The sequence below is a fragment of the Anomaloglossus baeobatrachus genome, chromosome 3 (genome assembly GCF_048569485.1).
Source record: "Anomaloglossus baeobatrachus isolate aAnoBae1 chromosome 3, aAnoBae1.hap1, whole genome shotgun sequence".
Classification (NCBI taxonomy): Eukaryota; Metazoa; Chordata; class Amphibia; order Anura; family Aromobatidae; genus Anomaloglossus; species Anomaloglossus baeobatrachus.
This window is the reverse complement of record NC_134355.1, coordinates 188693693-188714029: the sequence shown is the minus strand read 5'-3', so window position 1 is coordinate 188714029 and position 20337 is coordinate 188693693. Positions and strand designations below refer to the sequence as shown.

General features: G+C 51.9%; 1 protein-coding gene across 1 annotated transcript in view; it reads left to right on the top strand.

Moving 5' to 3' along the window:
* The first annotated feature begins 6698 nt into the window (after nucleotides 1-6698).
* TMEM181 (transmembrane protein 181) overlaps nucleotides 6699-20337 on the top strand; it is a 139791-nt gene continuing 126152 nt past the window's right edge. The window contains exon 1 of the mRNA XM_075339644.1: nucleotides 6699-6984. Within this exon, the coding sequence (XP_075195759.1) occupies nucleotides 6800-6984 (185 nt within the window). The 5' untranslated portion in view covers nucleotides 6699-6799. The remainder of the gene's footprint in view (nucleotides 6985-20337) is intronic.

Below are 20337 nucleotides of genomic sequence, written 5' to 3'. Positions count from 1 at the left end.
ATACAGCTAATATGGCATCGTCTCTGGATATCCCAAATGAGGACTCCATTAGCAGTCTTCAACGCAAATTCCTCCCTTGACAATGCCACCACTAAAACACAGGTTGGCACCCCTTGCCCAAGTCTAGGACAGGTCCGTGTGTTGCCCAAACGGGCCGGGTAAAAAGTTCCTTATCCGGCAGTCCTTTTTCAAGGGCCCCACCTCCAGGGGACCCCTGACCCGGAGGGTAGTCACCGGTTTTGCTAGTGACAGGGCCTCGGCCGACTCTACAGCAGGCCCGTCCTCCAATCAGCCTCTCCAGAGACTGCGGCTTGGTGAGAAGGTTGGTCGGGGGCTATTTACAAAACCCAAAACTTTATGGGCTGGCTCGCAAGTTCAAAGGCATTGTCTTTTTTTTTAACTAAAATACGGGAATTGTAACAGGATCAACAGACGGTCCCAACAGGGACTTTAACACTAGAACTACTGAGGTAGTCATTTTGACTACTTTGCACCATGTATTTCTATATAGGTGTCACGAGTCCAGTAGTTCTAGTGTTAAACTGGAGGTAGCCGGGAACAATTACCACTGCTGCATGGGGCTATATGGCTCACCTGGCCCCCGTGGGTCAGCATTCCGGGACCAGCTGCAATGCATCCCGGAGCTTTGGACTTCCATCGGGAACGGAAGTGGTATAGCAGGTGATGCCGCAGCTCCTGGGAGCAGTGCCGGCCAGCACTCCCCCATCACATAGGAAACCGGCTCCAGCTCCGGGCAGGTCAGCGAGGACAAAACGGTCTGGGTACCTTTCTCCCGTCACGACACTGGGCGGATAGCTCGGCTTTCACGGGCCCACACAACGGCCACCGTTCTCCGGACCTCCGCTTTCCACTCCTGCACCTGTTGCAGGAACTGTGACCGCACCCGGACACAGAATCTCGCCAGCTCCTGCTCCCGCCAGGCAGCGGTCCCCATCGGTAAGCGATCTGATTCGCGTTCCTCCGCGGGGATCTCTGCTCCGCTTTGGGGCGCCGCCGCTCCAGCGGTCGGCACAGGGCCGACACCAGGTTTGGGAGCAGACATCTTCCCGCTGCTCCCCCTTGGTCTTTTGCCGTCACTTCTTTCTGCGGCCTCTTAGTTTTGTTTTTCGACTTCCGGCCGCGTTCCCAGGGGGCGGGGCTTCAGCTTTCGCGCCCTTTTCTCAGGGAAGAAGACGCTGGACTGTAGTTTTTGCGCCCTAAATGGCGGCAAAATGGCGACTTCTGAAAATTTTGCAACGGATCACCACTGACTGTCCAATACAAGGCGCACTTCCACAAGGTAAGTGGATGGGTAAGTATCCTGTTCGTGACACCAAGTTTCAGGGTGTGCAGCCCCCGTGCCAACAGCCGGCGCTGCTCGGATCCGGGCCTGGTGGGGTAGTGGCTCGAGGGTCTCCGCACCCGGGGGTCTCGCAGACAAGCTGCATAAATGGGGGGACGTAGATGTATGGGCTAGGCCATAGTAAGTTCGTGACGCCACCCACGGTGTGTGGTGAAGTGGGACACCACCGCTACTTTTGCAGGGCACTCGGGGAAGATGTTGTGCAGCCAGTTGTTAACCCCTCCGTGGGTAGGGATGGTGGCCCTGGGACCCGGTGACTCTGTGCAGGGGATAGCGACCGCAGGGAGTGTTTGTGTACTTACAGTTAATAAACCACACAAGTCTCTGGTAAACCAAGGTGACGGTGGCCTGTGCCGCGGCCGGTTGCATTCGGGTCCCCCACCCGGCCGGTGGTCTCTATCCTTTTCACTGCACTGTTTTGTGTAAGGTGGACTTCCTAGCGTGAAACTCAGGAGTCCGCTCCCGGCTGGATGTGGCCTAAGGAGCCGTGCCCGCAGACGCTGGCCCGTGGGATTTATGGGCCCTGGCCGTGACCTCTTATCCCTATCGGTGGGCTGTTGTCTTCTATGAGGGACTTTGGGTGGGACAGGACCTCTAGTCCTGGTCTCAATCGGTGAATTAACCAGTCCGCTCGGTTCCGGTTCTGGCTTCAGGGTCCGAGTACCCCCTTTGTGCTACGGTTTCCGGGTCGGTTCTCCGTGTCGGTACCGGCGGGCTACAACCCTGGCCCAGTCCACCTCGGTTCTGCCGAGCCGTCTTTCCGTCTCCTGCTGATGGAGACCACCGTCTGCCTCCTAGCCAGTGGCACCAGGGCTCCTACCCTGATACCGTTCAACTTGAACTTTCCTGCTGGAGCTACACTTAGCCGCCACTCGGGTCCGGACCTTCAGTGGGTGGCTCGAGGGTCTCCGGACACGGGGGTCCTGCGGTCACTCCGACCAAAATGGGGTTGGCGGTTTGGGGACATAGGGGTACGGCCGGAGCCGTGGTTTAAGTTCGTGACGCTACCCACGGGATGTGGTGAAGGTGGACACCACCGCTGCAGTTACGGGGCACCCGGGGGAGATGGTATGCAGCAAGTTGTTAACCTCTCCGTGGGCAGGGATGGTGGCCCCGGGACCCGTTGGGGGTGCTTTGGCAGTGCAGGGAGATGGGAGGCCGGAGGGCATTGGTGTACTCACTGTTAGAATGAAACACTCGAGTCTCTGGCAAACCAAGGTGATGGTAGTCGGTGCCCACAGTCGCCTGCAGTCGGGTTCCCCCACCCGGTTGGTGGTCTCTGCCTTTCTCCTGCACCTGTTTGAGATGTTGGACTACCTGCGCTTGCAGCGTCAGGAGTCCGCTCCCCGGCTTGTGGATGTTGGAAGAGCCCATTTGCCTGCAGACGCTGGCCCGTGGGATCTCTGAGCCGTGGCGGTGGCTGCTTATCTCCCTCATCGGGCTGTTGTCTTCTATGAGGGACTTTGGGTGGGAAAGGACCTAAAGTCAGTTAATTAACTCAGTCCAGTAGTTTCTAGACCTCATTTCAGGGTCTGAGTACCCCCTCTTGTGCTCCGGTTTCCGAGTCGGTTCCCCGGGTCGGTACCGGTGGGCCACTACCCTGTCCCGGTCCACCACGGTTTCACCGAGCCGTCTTCCCGGCTCCTGTAGACAAAGGCCTCCGTATGCCTCCTAGCCAGAGGTATACCAGGGCTCCAACCCTGGCACCTGTCAGTGAGTTGCAGACCTGACACCCAGGCCTGCCTCTAGACTTGAACTTCAGGACTCGACTGCCTGACTCAACTCAACTGAACTGCACTCCATTCTACTCCACTCTCTGACTGTGTTTCCTGCCTTAGGATCTCTGAACTCCTCGGTGGGCGAGGCCAACCACCTGGCTCCACCCCCTGGTGTGTCCATCCAGCCCTGAGGGAGGTGACTAGGGTTTTATGTGGTTGGCTGGTGTTACCTAGTGAGGGGACTGGTGTTATGCTGGGCTCTATCTGTGACTACCTGGCTGGTCCAGGGCATCACATCTGTCTTTCCCTAAGGGGGGTGGGGGTGACTAGGGTTTCTGGTTGGCTGTGTGTTTCCTTGTGGGTAAAAGTGTTATGCGGGGGCCTATTTGTGACTACCTGGTTTTGCCAGGGCGTCACAGTCATATATAGCTAAAGTTTGTGGCCTACCAGAGTTTGGGAGTGCGCAGAGGACATCAGACAGATGCATGATGTCAAATTATCACGCAGCCTACATGACATACTGTTATGCGAAGGCATAAACCACAAAGAGTGGATTATTATTATTGCAGGGAGGCAATATTACTGTATGGGACACAAATGGAGCATTATTATTGTACGGGGAACAAAAGGGACACAAAGGGTACACGTATTATAAGAGGGTACACAGAGGGACATAATTATTGTATGGGGCACATAGCAGGACAAAGGGGACATGACTTCTGCATGTGGGCACAAAGGAGGCACTATAACTGGGTGAAGGTAGAAGGGGTACAGTGTTAGTTTGTTTAGAAGATAAACAGCGATGATCCAAATATTTCTGTATGTTACTTTCTGCAGAAACAAGGTGGGTTGGAAGAAGATGTCATGATGGTCCAGGCCAGATGGAGATGAACAGGGGAAATGAATCACTACGATTAGTGATGAGCGAGTACCAAAAAGCTCGGGTGCTCGAGGCTCGGGCCGAGCATCCCAAGATACTCGTGTACTCGGCCCGAGCACCGAGCCCAATGTTATCCTATGGGAGACCCGAGTATTTTTCTGAAATGACCCCCGGCAGCATGTAGAAACCCTAAAAATGTCACAAAAGTCTCAGAAGAGTGCTCAAATGACATGGCAACAGCATGGGAAAGACCCCTTGAAGCATTTATCACTCAAAAGTCACAGCTGTGAACAATTTTGTCCGAGTTTTACGCCATTTTTACGGACTCACCAGAAAACCTTCCAAAATGACACCAAAATGAATTTTCATGGCGGAAATGTTAAGGACACATACCCAATAGTGAGATAGAGCTAATGTATGTTACTTTTTGAGATTATTACATGAAAGATTTTATGTAAAAACATTGTGTGGCACTCCGATGTCCAAAACGCACGTTTTGTGCTTTTTAATAGCGATATCGGTCTTTTTTTTTTTCATTCTATCTCCCGTCGGTCGGTCTCGCTCTGTCTGTCTCTCTCTGTCTTGTCTGTCCCCCTCTCACAGTCTGTCGCTCATTCTCCCCTCTCTCTCTTACTTACCATTCCCCGATCACTGCTGCGGCGCTGCGGAGCTGTTCACTAAACTCCGGCGGCTTTTCCTCTTTTGAAAAAGCCGGCCGCTCATTAAACAATCTCGTATTCCCTGCTTTCCTGCTTTTCGGCGCCTATGATTGGTTGCAGTGAGACACGCCCCCCACGCTGAGTGACAGGTGTCTCACTGCACCCAATCAGAGCAGCCGGTGGGCGTGTCTATACTGTGCAGTGAAATAAATAATTAAATAATTAAAAAAAACGGCGTGCGGTCCCCCCAATTTTAATACCAGCCAGATAAAGCCATACGGCTGAAGGCTGGTATTCTCAGGATGGGGAGCTGCACGTTATGGGGAGCCCCCCAGCCTAACAGTATCAGTCAGCAGCCGCCCAGAATTGCCGCATACATTAGATGCGACAGTTCTGGGACAGTACCCAGCTCTTCCCGATTTACCCTAGTGCGTTGGCAAATCGGGGTAATAAGGAGTTAATGGCAGCCCATAGCTGCCAATAAGTCCTAGATAAATCATGTCAGGCGTCTCCCCAAGATTCCATCCATGATTAATCTGTAAATTACAGTTAAAAAACACACACACACACACACGAAAAATCCTTTATTAGAAATAAAAAACACTAACAAAGTCCCTCATCACCAAATTATTAACCCCGACAAACCCTCCATGCCCGGCGTAATCCACAGTCCTCCAGCGTCGCATCCAGCTGTGCTGCATGAAGGTGACAGGAGCTGCAGAATACGGGGAAAACAGGGAATATGAGATGGCTGTGTGCAGAGCACAGCGCGCCCGCCGGTATAAAGGCTCGGTCACGCTGTGCGGGCCGGCCAATCACTGCAATTCCACAACTAACAGGGCTGTGGCATTGCAGTGGTCTGCCAGCCAATCCCTGCATGAGGGCTGGCTCTCAAAAGAGCGCCAACATACAGGGATGAAGACCATGAGTACAGCACGAGTATCGCGAAATTACTCGGTACCCGCCGAGTAGCCCGAGTACAGTGATACTCGTGCGAGTACCGAGTAGTGACAAGCATACTCGCTCATCACTAACTACGATCACAGAGAATGTCACTTATGAGCAACTATTAATCAACAGTCATATACAAGACCATTAAGGCTAGGACACACGCCAAGTAAAGTGGCCCAAGTGGAACGTGATAAAAAAAATCGTATTCCACTCAGACACATGCTACTTCAATGGGACCGTTCCCACCTGCGATTATTTTCTCAGCCCTAATCGGACCGAGAAAACAGTCACAGCATGGTGTAGGTGGAATCTTATCCATATTCACTCTCACCTATACAAGTCTATGGGTGCAACTGAAACATCACATTGCACTCAGATGACACCGGAGTACAGTGTGATAATTGCAGTTGGCAATGGAGGAGATGGAGAGATCACTCCCTCTCCTCTGCAGCTGTGATCTGATCGCAGGATTGCATCACAGTTGCATGACGCTCGGACCACGCTCGCAGCCCAGGGGGAGCCGAGGGTCATTACCATATCGCATATGATGCTACTGTATTAGATACCATACGCTTGTGTGGCCCCAGCTTTACAGTGTTCTATACTACAGAATGGTAATGTATCAGTAAAAATTGGATGTCATATGAATAGTCCATGTGATATTCGTTTTTTTTCTCTCCCCCATTGACTTGCATGGCGAGTTTCGGCCGTTTTACTCGACCATACGCAGCATGGGGCGAGTGTAATGCGATTTTTCATCGGATTGCACCTGATGTATTTATACACAGATGTGAGGGAACCCTGATGGAGCAGAAACATATCTTTATAGATCTGAGCAGAGCCGGAAAAGCCCACCATACAAGATACAAGCTGCTGTGTGTGGAAGGGTCCTTAGCTCCCAAGAACTGGGCCTAATGCTTTATTCTTCCTACCAAGCAAAGCTTATTGAATGTATAAGGAAACGCAAGTAAATTGTGAGAACCCAGCACACACTGCGTCTATGGCTATTCTGCAGTTATATGGTGATGGCCGCAGAGGGTCAGTGAGGCGCTCGCACTGCGCTCCTGCTGCAGTACCTCTGGACCACGCACGGGGGCAGCACTGCTCCACTCCGGAGGCTGCGGACGGTCTCCGTGCAATCAGCTGCTCGGTGCAGAGGGGGCGGCCGGAGCTCCGTGTCCTGTAGACGGGAGAACAATACACGTCGGAGGCCGCGCAGCCACAGTCAATGGTCAGCGCTGCTCATCACTGCTGGGATCGATGGGCTGAGACATCTACGACCATGGATCCAGATTATGCCGCATTTGAAAGCTCTCTGTACACTGAATTTAAAGACTTCTGCAAGAAGATCGGCGCTGCTTACAAGGATCTGAAGGAGGAGCTGACACCGTACAGAGATGATCGCTACTACAGGTACTGCATGGACGTGGGCGGTGTGCGACTGACAGCAGGGAGGATGGAAGGACAGCAGGGAGGATGGAAGGACAGCAGGGAGGATGGAAGGACAGCAGGGAGGATGCACGGACAGCAGGGAGGATGGAAGGACAGGAGGGAGGCTGCACGGAGAGCAGGGAGGATGGAAGGACAGCAGGGAGGCTGCACGGACAGGAGGGAGGCTGCACGGACAGGAGGGAGGATGAAAGGACAGGAGGGAGGCTGCACGGACAGGAGGGAGGATGAAAGGACAGGAGGGAGGCTGCACGGACAGGAGGGAGGATGAAAGGACAGGAGGGAGGCTGCACGGACAGGAGGGAGGCTGCACGGACAGGAGGGAGGCTGCACGGACAGGAGGGAGGCTGCACGGACAGGAGGGAGGATGAAAGGACAGGAGGGAGGATGAAAGGACAGGAGGGAGGCTGCACGGACAGGAGGGAGGCTGCACGGACAGGAGGGAGGCTGCACGGACAGGAGGGAGGATGAAAGGACAGGAGGGAGGCTGCACGGACAGGAGGGAGGCTGCACGGACAGGAGGGAGGCTGCACGGACAGGAGGGAGGCTGCACGGACAGGAGGGAGGCTGCACGGACAGGAGGGAGGCTGCACGGACAGGAGGGAGGATGAAATGACAGGAGGGAGGCTGCACGGACAGCAGGGAGGCTGCACGGACAGCAGGGAGGCTGCACGGACAGGAGGGAGGCTGCACGGACAGGAGGGAGGCTGCACGGACAGGAGGGAGGATGAAAGAACAGGAGGGAGGCTGCACGGACAGGAGGGAGGCTGCACGGACAGGAGGGAGGCTGCACGGACAGGAGGGAGGCTGCACGGACAGGAGGGAGGCTGCACGGACAGGAGGGAGGATGAAAGGACAGCAGGGAGGCTGCACGGACAGGAGGGAGGATGAAATGACAGGAGGGAGGCTGCACGGACAGCAGGGAGGCTGCACGGACAGCAGGGAGGCTGCACGGACAGGAGGGAGGCTGCACGGACAGGAGGGAGGCTGCACGGACAGGAGGGAGGATGAAAGAACAGTAGGGAGGCTGCACGGACAGGAGGGAGGCTGCACGGACAGGAGGGAGGATGAAATGACAGGAGGGAGGATGGAAGGACAGCAGGGAGGATGGAAGGACAGCAGGGAGGATGGAAGGACAGCAGGGAGGATGCACGGACAGCAGGGAGGATGGAAGGACAGGAGGGAGGCTGCACGGAGAGCAGGGAGGATGGAAGGACAGCAGGGAGGCTGCACGGACAGGAGGGAGGCTGCACGGACAGGAGGGAGGATGAAAGGACAGGAGGGAGGCTGCACGGACAGGAGGGAGGATGAAAGGACAGGAGGGAGGATGAAAGGACAGGAGGGAGGCTGCACGGACAGGAGGGAGGATGAAAGGACAGGAGGGAGGCTGCACGGACAGGAGGGAGGCTGCACGGACAGGAGGGAGGCTGCACGGACAGGAGGGAGGATGAAAGGACAGGAGGGAGGATGAAAGGACAGGAGGGAGGCTGCACGGACAGGAGGGAGGCTGCACGGACAGGAGGGAGGCTGCACGGACAGGAGGGAGGATGAAAGGACAGGAGGGAGGCTGCACGGACAGGAGGGAGGCTGCACGGACAGGAGGGAGGCTGCACGGACAGGAGGGAGGATGAAAGGACAGGAGGGAGGCTGCACGGACAGGAGGGAGGCTGCACGGACAGGAGGGAGGCTGCACGGACAGGAGGGAGGATGAAATGACAGGAGGGAGGCTGCACGGACAGCAGGGAGGCTGCACGGACAGCAGGGAGGCTGCACGGACAGGAGGGAGGCTGCACGGACAGGAGGGAGGCTGCACGGACAGGAGGGAGGATGAAAGAACAGGAGGGAGGCTGCACGGACAGGAGGGAGGCTGCACGGACAGGAGGGAGGCTGCACGGACAGGAGGGAGGCTGCACGGACAGGAGGGAGGCTGCACGGACAGCAGGGAGGCTGCACGGACAGGAGGGAGGATGAAAGGACAGCAGGGAGGCTGCACGGACAGGAGGGAGGATGAAATGACAGGAGGGAGGCTGCACGGACAGCAGGGAGGCTGCACGGACAGCAGGGAGGCTGCACGGACAGGAGGGAGGCTGCACGGACAGGAGGGAGGCTGCACGGACAGGAGGGAGGATGAAAGAACAGGAGGGAGGCTGCACGGACAGGAGGGAGGCTGCACGGACAGGAGGGAGGCTGCACGGACAGGAGGGAGGATGAAATGACAGGAGGGAGGCTGCACGGACAGCAGGGAGGCTGCACGGACAGCAGGGAGGCTGCACGGACAGGAGGGAGGCTGCACGGACAGGAGGGAGGCTGCACGGACAGGAGGGAGGATGAAAGAACAGGAGGGAGGCTGCACGGATAGGAGGGAGGCTGCACGGACAGGAGGGAGGCTGCACGGACAGGAGGGAGGCTGCACGGACAGCAGGGAGGCTGCACGGACAGGAGGGAGGATGAAAGGACAGCAGGGAGGATGAAAGGATAGGAGGGAGGCTGCACGAACAGCAGGGAGGCTTCACAGACAGGAGGGAGGCAGCATTGACAGAAGAGAGGCTGCACTGACAGGAGGGAGGATGAAAGGGCAGCAAGGAGGCTGCAGGGACAGGAGGGAGACTTCACTGATAACAGGGAGGCTGCACAGACAGGAGGGAGGCTGCACTGACAGCGAGCAGGCTGCACGGATAGGAGGAAGCTGCACAGACAGGAGGGAGGCTGCACAGAGAGGAGGGAGGCTACACGGACATGAGAGAGGCTGCACTGACAGCAAGGAGGCCGCACGGACAGGAGGGAGGCCGCACGGACAGGAGGGAGGCCGCACGGACAGGAGGGAGGCCGCACGGACAGGAGGGAGGCCGCACGGACAGGAGGGAGGCCGCACGGACAGGAGGGAGGCCACACGGACAGGAGGGAGGCTGCATTGGTAGACTGGAGGCCGCATGGACAGCAGGGAGGCCGCAACAACAGAAGGGAGGCTTCACTGACAGTAGTCCTGAGAGGATGGCTGCTGCGCTGCATTGTCCGGGTGGAGGGCAGTGCATACTGCTGGTTTCATCTTTTTGATTGACAGCAGCTGTTCCTCTGTTATTGGGGGCCTCACGCGTTGCCCCCACATGTAGGGCCTAGGCACCTTTGGCCAGTATTCGGCAGGTAGGCCATAATAGAATATTCGGGCCAGATACCAGTCTCCTCTCTGACCTTTGTACCCGGCTCCATCATTATTCCCTGTTCTCTGCCTTTGATGATCTGCCTCTAGTAGCCGGCTGATTCATGTGGTCAGTGGATGCCGGCTCTGAGGTCGTGCCCGGCCATTCCAGTATTTGATGGTTTATACCCACACAGAACCACAGGGGGCTGTAGCCGTCACTGGAGAGGTAGAAGAGCACGAGCAGTGGCGTCTCATTGACACCTGTGCCAGCACCTTCCTCCTCAGCGTCTGAAAGGGTCTTACATCCAGAACTCGCACCAATGGGCGCGGACAATGCTCTTCATAGAGGACCTGTCAGGTCAGAAATGACCAGATTTTATTTATTTTTAATCTGCCATGTGGTTCCAGAGATTTCCGATTTTATGTATTGTTGGTTTTTATGTTCGTTACTAAGGGGCGTGGCTTATAGGATAATTATGCAGAGAATCTGCTGTGCCACACCCCTTTGTAAAGCGAATAAATATCACCAATGCATAAAAAGGCTCATATCTCGGGAACTGGATGGAGGATTTAATAACAAAAGTAAGGTCCTCTGTCCACTACTCAGACAACCCTTTCTCAATCACTAGGTTCCCCCTTGTAAAATAACATCAGCCTGTACTCCCCTCTGGTGAGTGCTGTTCCAGCGGTATCAGCAGTTGCTCTCATGGGGCTCATGTGACAATATTATCACGCCATCCCCATGGCCAATCAAAGGCTGTTTCACTCTCCCCTCCTTCAGAAAAATCAGACATCTGGAGAAAGTGACAGAGAAGCCACAGGTCTCACTTCCACCTCATGTCAATTAACTCTGAAGGAGGGAATCGTGAAGCCAGCACTGATTGGCCTCATTGATTGAACCTCGGGAAAGCCACTATTGTCACTGCTGGGACAGCGCAGGCACAGGAGGTGAGTATAGATGTTATTTTACAAGGGAGAAGAACATAGTGATTGAGAAGAGGATGTCTTAGTAGCGGACAGTCCCTATAAAGGGTTATTCACAAAAAAATTTTGTTTTAATACAACTGCCAGAGAGTACAGCACGTGGTTTCCTACAGCAGTCCCATAGTCAATACATGGAGCTGAAGCTGAGTATGCACAGGTCTGATCCACTCAAAACGGACATACATATTAATAGCAGATATCTTGATTTTTGGTGGAATAATTGTTTAATAACACTTCACTTAACTGTAGAATTACAAATATATTATATTATATATTATATTTCATGGATACAATTGTAATTTGATTTATAAAATTTATGTAAAAAAGTAATGTTTATGTTATGTTTTTGTGTATGTAGACTGGTACGGGGCGGTAGATTGACTCCGGATGTCTGATAAGCTATGCGAAATACCTAGTCCTGGCTGGGTGTGTATTTTGGCTGTGTGGACTGGAAAGCCAAGTAGGCTGCTGCTGGTGTTGGCTGGACAGGACCGGATGACGACTCACACGCACAAGGAGACCAACTCTTCACTTTAATCTACACAACTCTTTACTGGATGGTTAATTGTTGTATTAGACACTGTTCAACTTCCCACTGGGTTGCTTCCGATCTAACAAGGTCGGTGAGTCTCGGTGCAACCCAGTCCAGCATTACAGCACACCCAGTGACGATCACCTTCACATCCTTCCAGCAGTCTGGTTTCCTCTGGGATCCCATAATGGTCGGTGTAAAGCTTTGTGTACCGCCACCACGTGAGCAGCCGGGCTGCTCGGATCCGAATCTGCAGTGTGGCTCGAGGGGTCTCCGGACCCGGGGGTCTCGCGGACACTTCAAAATAAAAGGGGAGGGTGTTGGTATGTGGGAATATTGTATACAGTCCGTGACACCACCCACAGTGTGTGGTAAAATGGGGTACCACCGCTGCTATTAGGGAGCACCCGGGGCGTTGGGACGGTAGCAGGTGAGGGGCTACATCCCTCCGGGATACAAAAATTTCTGCATCCATGTCCGGCTCATAAATGAATCCCCACCCCTTTTGGGGCTTAAAATAGCGGACCTGCCCCAGGTAAGTCGGGCCCCGCACCCTGAAGGTGGCTTGCCAGAGGTGCTCCTTTTCCTGATATGTCCGGGACAACACCTCTGCCTTTCTCTTTTCCCGGGCAGCTATCTCTTTCCGGAGTTGCTCCTGCTGCCGCTCCCAGTACGGGGCACAGTCTTCGGGCTCCTCCTCCTGCTCGGGAGCTTGGCTCATGCGGATGCTCTCAGTGCCGGCTACGACCGGCTCCATTCTCGGCTGAGAGCTCCACTCCATCTTAGCCTGCTCGGCTTCCCTGCAGGTATACCCCGGCTGCCCCACAGCCGGGACCAGGCACGAGTCGGCGGTCTGGGTCGCTGCTACAGTTGACTTCCGGGTTGGCTCTGCCTCCGATGCGGCCGGGCGGACTGCCGGGGCCGGTCTCGTCATATGCGCGGCCATCCTCGGGGCCGGGGGTGACGTCATCTTTGGCGCGGCCGGGCTCGGGGCCGGAGGGGATGTCTTCCGGGCTTTGCTCTGGCGCGGAGTTGGTACGGGTGCTGGAGCAGTGGTGTGCTCATGGCCTGAGGTCCCTGTTGCCGGATCCTCACAGGTAGATGCAACGGGTTCCGCTGCCGTAGCTTGGGGCACCGCACCGAGCGGGGCACTAGCTACAGGTACGGGCGGTGAGGGAGGCGACGTGGCGGACGGGGGCAGACCGAGCTCCTCAGCCAGTTGGGCCGGTTCCGGTGGAACATAGGGGTGTGGGTAGCTTCCCGCTCCTCCGAGGCCATCTCCTCTTTGCATGCCCGGACGGCTGCAGCCAGATTCCTCATCTCGGCCTTCCATCTTGCCAGCAGGAAATTGGCTTGGGTCTGGATTTTGCGGCACATCCTCGCGGTCTGGGCTTCTACCCAGGCAGCAGTTCCGGGAGCAGGCTCCTTCATTGTTGGCTTGCCGGACAGGTGAGACATCCTCTCTTGGTGGTGTCCAGGAACGGAACATGGCAGAGTCCTGGCATCCCTGCCTCTTATCTCCTTGGGTCACATGCCGCAGCTCCCGACCTCCCCCTTGGTTTTTCGGGAGCCGTCCCTTAGAGCGTCTTACTAGTTTTGTTTATGGAGAGTCACTTCCGCCCACCTTGTTCCCAGGGGGCGGGGCTTCCACTTCGCGCCCTTTCTCGAGGAAGAAGACGCGTTTTTCGTGCCCAAAATGGCGACTTTTCAAAATCTTGACAGTCCAGAACAAGGCGCACGTCCACCAGGTAGGTGGATGGGTCACAATCCTGTTCGTGACGCCAAGTTTTTCGATGTGTACCACCCCCACGTCAGCAGCCGGGCTGCTCGGATCCGGATCTGCAGTGTGGTTTGAGGGGTCTCTGGACCCGGGGGTCTCGCGGACACTTGGAAATAAAAGGGGGGGATGTTTGTATGTGGGGATATTGTATAAAGTCCGTGACGCCACCCACGGTGTGTGGTAAAATGTGGTACCACCGCTGCTGTTAGGGAGCACCCGGGGCGTTGGGACGGCAGCTAGCTGTTGTTAACCCTCCATGGGTAGGGATGGCTGCCCCGGGGCCCAGTGTCTTTGTGCTCAGGATGGTAACTGCAGGGGCCGGCGCGCCCGGACGGACCAGGGGATGTTGGTGTACTCACTATTGAAGAAATCACACAAGTCCATGGTAAACCAAGGTGCCAGTGGCTGCAGCTCCGCAGCCGGGTGTATTCTGGTCCCTCACCCGGGGTGATGGTCAGGGGTCACTTTCCTCTGCACTACTTTTGTTTCTTGTGGACTTCCCGGTATGGAACACGGGAGCCCGCTCCCGTTACTTCTATTGGGAGCCTTGCCTGCTGACGCTGGCCCTTGGGATCTACTGGGCCCTGGCGGACGCCCTATCCCCCGCGGTGGGATGTTGTCTGCTTTTGGGACTTTGGTTGGGACAGGATCTATAATCCTGTCCTCAATTAGTTAATTAGCGAGGCTGTTAGTTCCGGTCCTGGCTTCAGGGTCCAAGTACCCCCTCTGTGCATGGTTTCCGGGTTGGTTCTCCGGTGTCGGTACCGGCGGGCTCCTACCCTGTCCCGTCCACCTCGGATCTCCGGCAGCCGTCTTCCCGTCTCCTGTCAGACACTGACCACCGTCTGCCACCTAGCCAGAACGCCGGGGCTCCAACTCCGACGCCTTTACTCTCTGACTTCACTTGCACTTGACCTTCTCCTCTCTCACTCCTACTCCTACTCTTCCAACTTTGAACTCCAAACTGAACTCTCGACTCAAACTGAAAACTGAAAACTGACTCTTTTCCCGATCCCGGGTTCCCTAGACCCCTAGGTGGGTGTTGTCCTTCCGCCTGGTCCCGCCCACTGGTGTGCCTGTCCTACCCTGAGGGGGGGGGGTGACTAGGGTTTTGTTGGCTTTGGTGTAACCCTGTGAGGGAAGGTGTTATGTGGGGGCCTATTCTGTGTGTGACCACCTGGGGGCACCAGGGCGTCACATTTGCATGCCCAAATGTCTAGCGGGACCTCTCGGTTGATTGACTATGTCTCAGTCCAGTAGAGCTTAACCTGGTACCTTGACAGTAAAGAGGCCTGGCCATTAGAGTCCCTCACCAGTAAAAATCACCCGGTGCCTTGATGGTTAATAGGCTTGGTCACTAGAGTCCTTAGCCAATAGAAGTCACCTGGTACCTTGACGGTTAAAGGGCCTGGATGTTAAGGTTCTGTCCTCCTTCTCGTATCGTCTGGAGCAACTGTGTTCCAGGAATGATCTCAAGTTACAGTGCTGTTCACACCCTGTGTCTCTAACCACTCTTGAGATTCCCGCTATCTAGCCTTCTGTTTCCTTTGCTCCATTGCCACAAACCACCCATTGTATGCGACCTGCATAACTGACCGGCTATACGTCTGTCACGTTTGCTCATTAGGCCTTCACTCTATATCACCATACAATACAATACCCTTCACATGACATAATATTTACAAAAGATGCACAACATTATTCACATTACACAACATTGACACAATTGGTGTCTTCAGGGGTAGGAACGCGACAGCAATTGTCCTCCACCCTCACTTGTATTTTAAAACTTTTTGCTGGTGGGCGGCCATATTGGAGGCGCACCTTCCTGTAGTACGGTGCAAACTGCAAACACTATATGCTAGGGTAAATGAATGGGGTCAGTCGACAGAGAAGCTTCAGGAAGTGATGTTTACTTGCAGTCTACAGAAATTTTGTCTGTACATTGGAGATTTATGCGGATCCGTCCTGGAGAAAGAAAATGATAGATATTTAATAATATTGATATTTAAATAATGACTATTTGTAAAGACGATTCAAATTATTTTTGATACATTGGATCAGTAAATAATGCCTGGAACAGTGCAATAATTATTTTTAGTAAAAATTAGAATAAATACCAAATTGTGTCGCCACAAGGAGATACATGCAAAAATGAACGATCAATAATGTTCTCCAAAAATGGAGTCAAGCTACCATGTCAGAACAAAAAACAAAAAAAATATAGCCAAAAGACAATACATTAGTAAAATATAAAATTTTCATTGAGAATCTTAATAAAAACAATAAAAGGCAAGGGATAGTAATGAACAAAGTGCCGAAGCACCATAAGGCTCAGCAAGTGGATTGCAAGTAGATGGACAATGAATTTTATAAAGATGTAAATATGTATCACATCCTAATTATCTGCCCCCATAATGGGTATAGCAGTAAATTTAAATGGATGTGATATACAAAAGAGCCATGTAATTAATAAATAACTGTTTGCATATCGCTAAAAAGCACAAACACAGGCAAAAAACAAGGGGGAATGCCAAGGAGATCCCATCATAGGGGTAAATTGCCTGTCGCCACTAAGCCACTGCTGAGCCACACCTTGTTTTTTGCCTGTGTTTGTGCTTTTTAGGCCGGAGTCACACTTGTGAAAGACTCGTGCAAGTCTTGCATCACATCACCCGACATGGCCTGCAGCTCTCCAGACAGGAGCATCTGCAAAGAAATACATGCAGCCGACTCGCTCCTGTCAGGAGAGTGTGTGGCCACGCCGGGTGATGCGATGGGAGTCTCTCGCGAGTCTCTCGCAAGTGTGACTCCAGCCTTAGCGATATGCAAACAGTTATTTATTATGGTAATTCCATGGCTCTTTTGTATATCACATCCATTTAAATGCTATACCCATTATGGGGGAAGATAATTAGGATGTGATACATATTTACATTTTTATAAAATTCATTGTCCATCTGTTTGCAATCCACTTGCTGAGCCTTATGGTGCTTCGGCACTTTGTTCATTACTATCCCTTGCCTTTTATTGTTTTTATTATGATTCTCAATAAATATTTTATATTTTACTAATGTATTGTCTTTTGGCTACATTTTTTTTTGTTTTTGTTAAAAATTAGAATATTTGATGACTACTCTTTTGTATTTAGCTAATCTTTTAAACTTGAACCCTTTCTGCCATAATGACATAACTGTACATTCAGATGGCAAGTGCTTTCCATCAATCAGCCGTACAGTTACGTCACAGTGACATCACTCACATAAGTGTGTGCCTGTGCCATCTGTAGTAGGATCCGAATGCGGATAATTTGTGATCTCCATAAGCATACGGACCTGAGGAATAAAGTCAGCATTTTATTTGTGCAACTAATAGCGTAAAATTTGAAATGCAAAAAGCATGTTATGCCTTGTTCACACACTGTGTTTTTACCCGCATTTTTTTTGCGTTTTTGCTGCAGAAATCTCTTGAGAACATGGTTGTAACCTTTCTGCAGACATTCCCCAGCAAAGCCTATGGAAAAAAAAATAGCTGTGCGCATACTGCGTTTTTTTCTCAAGAACATTCTTTCTGCAGAATTTCTTGAGAAAAAGAATGTGCATGTCACTTCTTTTTTGCAGGTACCTGCGTTTTTTGCCATAGATAATGGTAAAAAAACGCAGGGACCAACCTGTGGAAAAAACGCACCAAAAACGCATCAAAAACATCAAAAATGCGGTAAAAACGCATGCAGTTTTTTCTAGTGTGAACAGAGCCTTAGAATTGCTCTTTTGTCAAAATTCCTCCCAATAAAGAGTTAATACAATATTGTTACTACATTATACGTGCCATAAAATGATTCCACTGACATGTGCATCTCATCATGAATACAGAAAACAAGCCTCCTAGTCCAGTCAAAATACGAAAAAAAAATCCTTTACCCTGAACAAATTCCAAGAAAGCGTTTTATTGGGGTTTTTTTTGGTAGTATTACATGTAGGAAAAAACATACTAAAAGTTTACCAAGATAGGGTTACCACAAAGGGTCCAAATGTGACGTCAAAGAATTTGGCCGCCAAAGCTGTAAAATGTTAAAGGCGACTCGCCTTTCAGTGTCTATTATATTTGTTTTACAATTACTACTATTATTATTATTATTTAACGATTTATGAATGGCTTGCATGTTGTAAGGCGTACTGATTAGTACTGGGCAGGCCTGGGTTTGCGACCTAGTCATCGAGCAAGCTCTGATGCACTCCCTAAAAACTGCAGGAGGACTCACCCAGAGGAAGTGGAATGTCCGAACATCACAGGGCCTTGTGGACTCTGTCTGTGCCAGTGTCCTCTTCCTACAGTGATGCAATGCTGTCACGCTCCCGATGCCTCAGCACCGCTCCTTACCCTTTGACCTGGTCGCACCATCTCGGCACCGCTCCGTGACCACTGATCCGGTCCACGTGTCCTCCGGTCACGGCTACCACCCCCGCTCGTGCTCTCCTGTGTTCTATTCCTGGTCTCAGGAGTCTGACTCTGACTAGTGCCTCTGTATAGGACCAGGCCGCGCCCATTCTCCTGGTCTTATAGGCCCAGCACACCTGAAGCAGGAAATGACATAGGGCTGTACTGGGTATATAAGACTTGCCTTTCCATGTGGGCGGGGCCTGATCAACGTGTCTTGAAGCCTTGTCTTTTGAGCTAGGTTCTCAGGTCCCCTTGTTCCGTGTCCTGTTACCTGTACTAGTATTCTGTACTGTCTTAAAGAACTCCGTAACCCTGGTGACCTGGTTATACCTGTCCCTGCCACGCCAGTGCTCCGGCTGCCGTGTACCCTGCCCTCCGGTGGGGTGCATGGTCCAGTGGATCCACCTCCTGGGCCTACCAGTTCTCCCTGCCCTGACAAATGCAGGGTTTCACTCGCCAGAGCTTTGTCACCAGTGAACAACACAAGGAGGCAAGAACGTCAAAGACGAGAAGAGATCGTGAAGACCTGGAGAAAATTGCAGATAAACTCGAGACCTTTTCACCTTTCTCTGATGAAGTGTCTTTTCGCAACATTATCACCGGTGTCAATGCAAATAAGGATGTGAATGTCCATAACCTGTTCACCATTGGCAAAGAAATAGTGTCAACAATGGAGGGTCAATCACTGTTTTCAGTTAAGTACAAGCGGTCAATGAAAGCCAAGACCCTGGCATCTAGTGAGGCAATTGACGTTGCTAAGGACAAAACAATAGACCCCGCTCTTTTGTTCCAAAGGTTTCTTGTGGTGTCTCAAACTGCTGATCTTTCCCTTGATGAGGTGACGGCCTATGAACTTTCACCATACCCACCATCCCTCTTTGAGGCAAAACATCTCTTACGCAAACCAAACAAAGAACAACTGGTGGCTGCTATAAAAGAACAGAGTTCAGATGACGCAGTACTCAAGGATGTACCAGAAGTGGAACATTATCTTCTTGACGGAGGTTCTCTTCTCCATCGACTGAAGTGGTCAGAAGGAAAGACATATTGTTCAATCGCTGAAGACTATGCATCTTTCACAGTAAAGCACTATGGTAAGGCTACGATAGTATTTGATGGTTACATTGGAGGACCAAACACTAAGGACATTACCCATCAGCGACGACGCAAAAATCGAACAAGTAACAAAGTAAACATTGCTGAAGGAACGAAATTTGTCGGGAAAAAGGAGGACTTCCTTTCGAATGTGGAGAACAAACAGTCTCTTATCAATCTTGTTTCACAGTGCATGAATGACAGAGGTTGCCACGTAATACAATCAAAGGGGGATGCAGATGTGGAGATTGTTAAGGCAGCAGTGTCAATGTCATCCAACAAAAGTACGTCTCTCATTGGCGAAGATTCTGATCTTTTGGTGTTGTTACTTCATCACGCATCAACCAGCGATGGCAACAAGCTTTATTTCTACTCAATTAAAGGGAGTCCTGCAACAATATACGACATTAAGGTTATGAAGAAGTTCCTGGGAAACCATGTCTGCAGCAGTCTTCTGTTCCTGCATGCATTCACGAGTTGCGACACCACTTCCGCGTTTTTTACAATCGGAAAAAAACTCGGTCTACACAAAGTTTTGAAGGGAGACTCTGTCTTAAATAGCTGTGCTAAAATGTTTTCCACACCTAAGAAAAACATAGCTGAGATTGAAGACGCTGGGTGTAAAGTGATAGTAGCATTGTTCGGGGGCAAACCTGGAGACAATCTGTCTGCAATGAGGTATTCTACTGTCTGCAAAAAAGTTGGTTCAGCCAAAATCTTTGTTACACCTGAACGACTGCCACCGACCTCCTCTGCAACGAAGTATCATGCCCTTCGGAGTTACCTCCAAGTGATGCTTTGGATGGACAATGGTGAGGCCATGGACACTACTGAATGGGGATGGGAATTGCAGAACAACAGTCTAGTTCCAGTGATGATGGAAACTTCACCCGTGCCAGAAACACTTCTGAAAATAATTCACTGCAATTGTTCTCGTGGTTGTAGTACACTTCGGTGCACTTGCAAAAGACATGGACTTTTCACTGTTCACGGGTATGCGGACCATGTCAAGAAGGGCATTGTGACAATATGAGTGAGGAAGCAGTGTCTGATGATGAAAATAGTGACTATTGACCTGACACGGTTATTCAGTGATGAAGTAGGTCTTAAAATGCACTGTGTATTAATTCTATAATTTCTAGAAATGTACATGTATGTCATGACGTCATTGATGATGTCATGACCTCGCCTGTCCATGTAGTTAGTATAAAACTTTGTATAAAAATTGTTATATGAAAATATATAGTATAAAAAATGCAAACTCTTGTGTAACCTACAGCTACAGCTTGGAAATAGGGAAATATTCATTATGTTTAGTGCGATGGCTGTCATCGTCTTATGACGTCA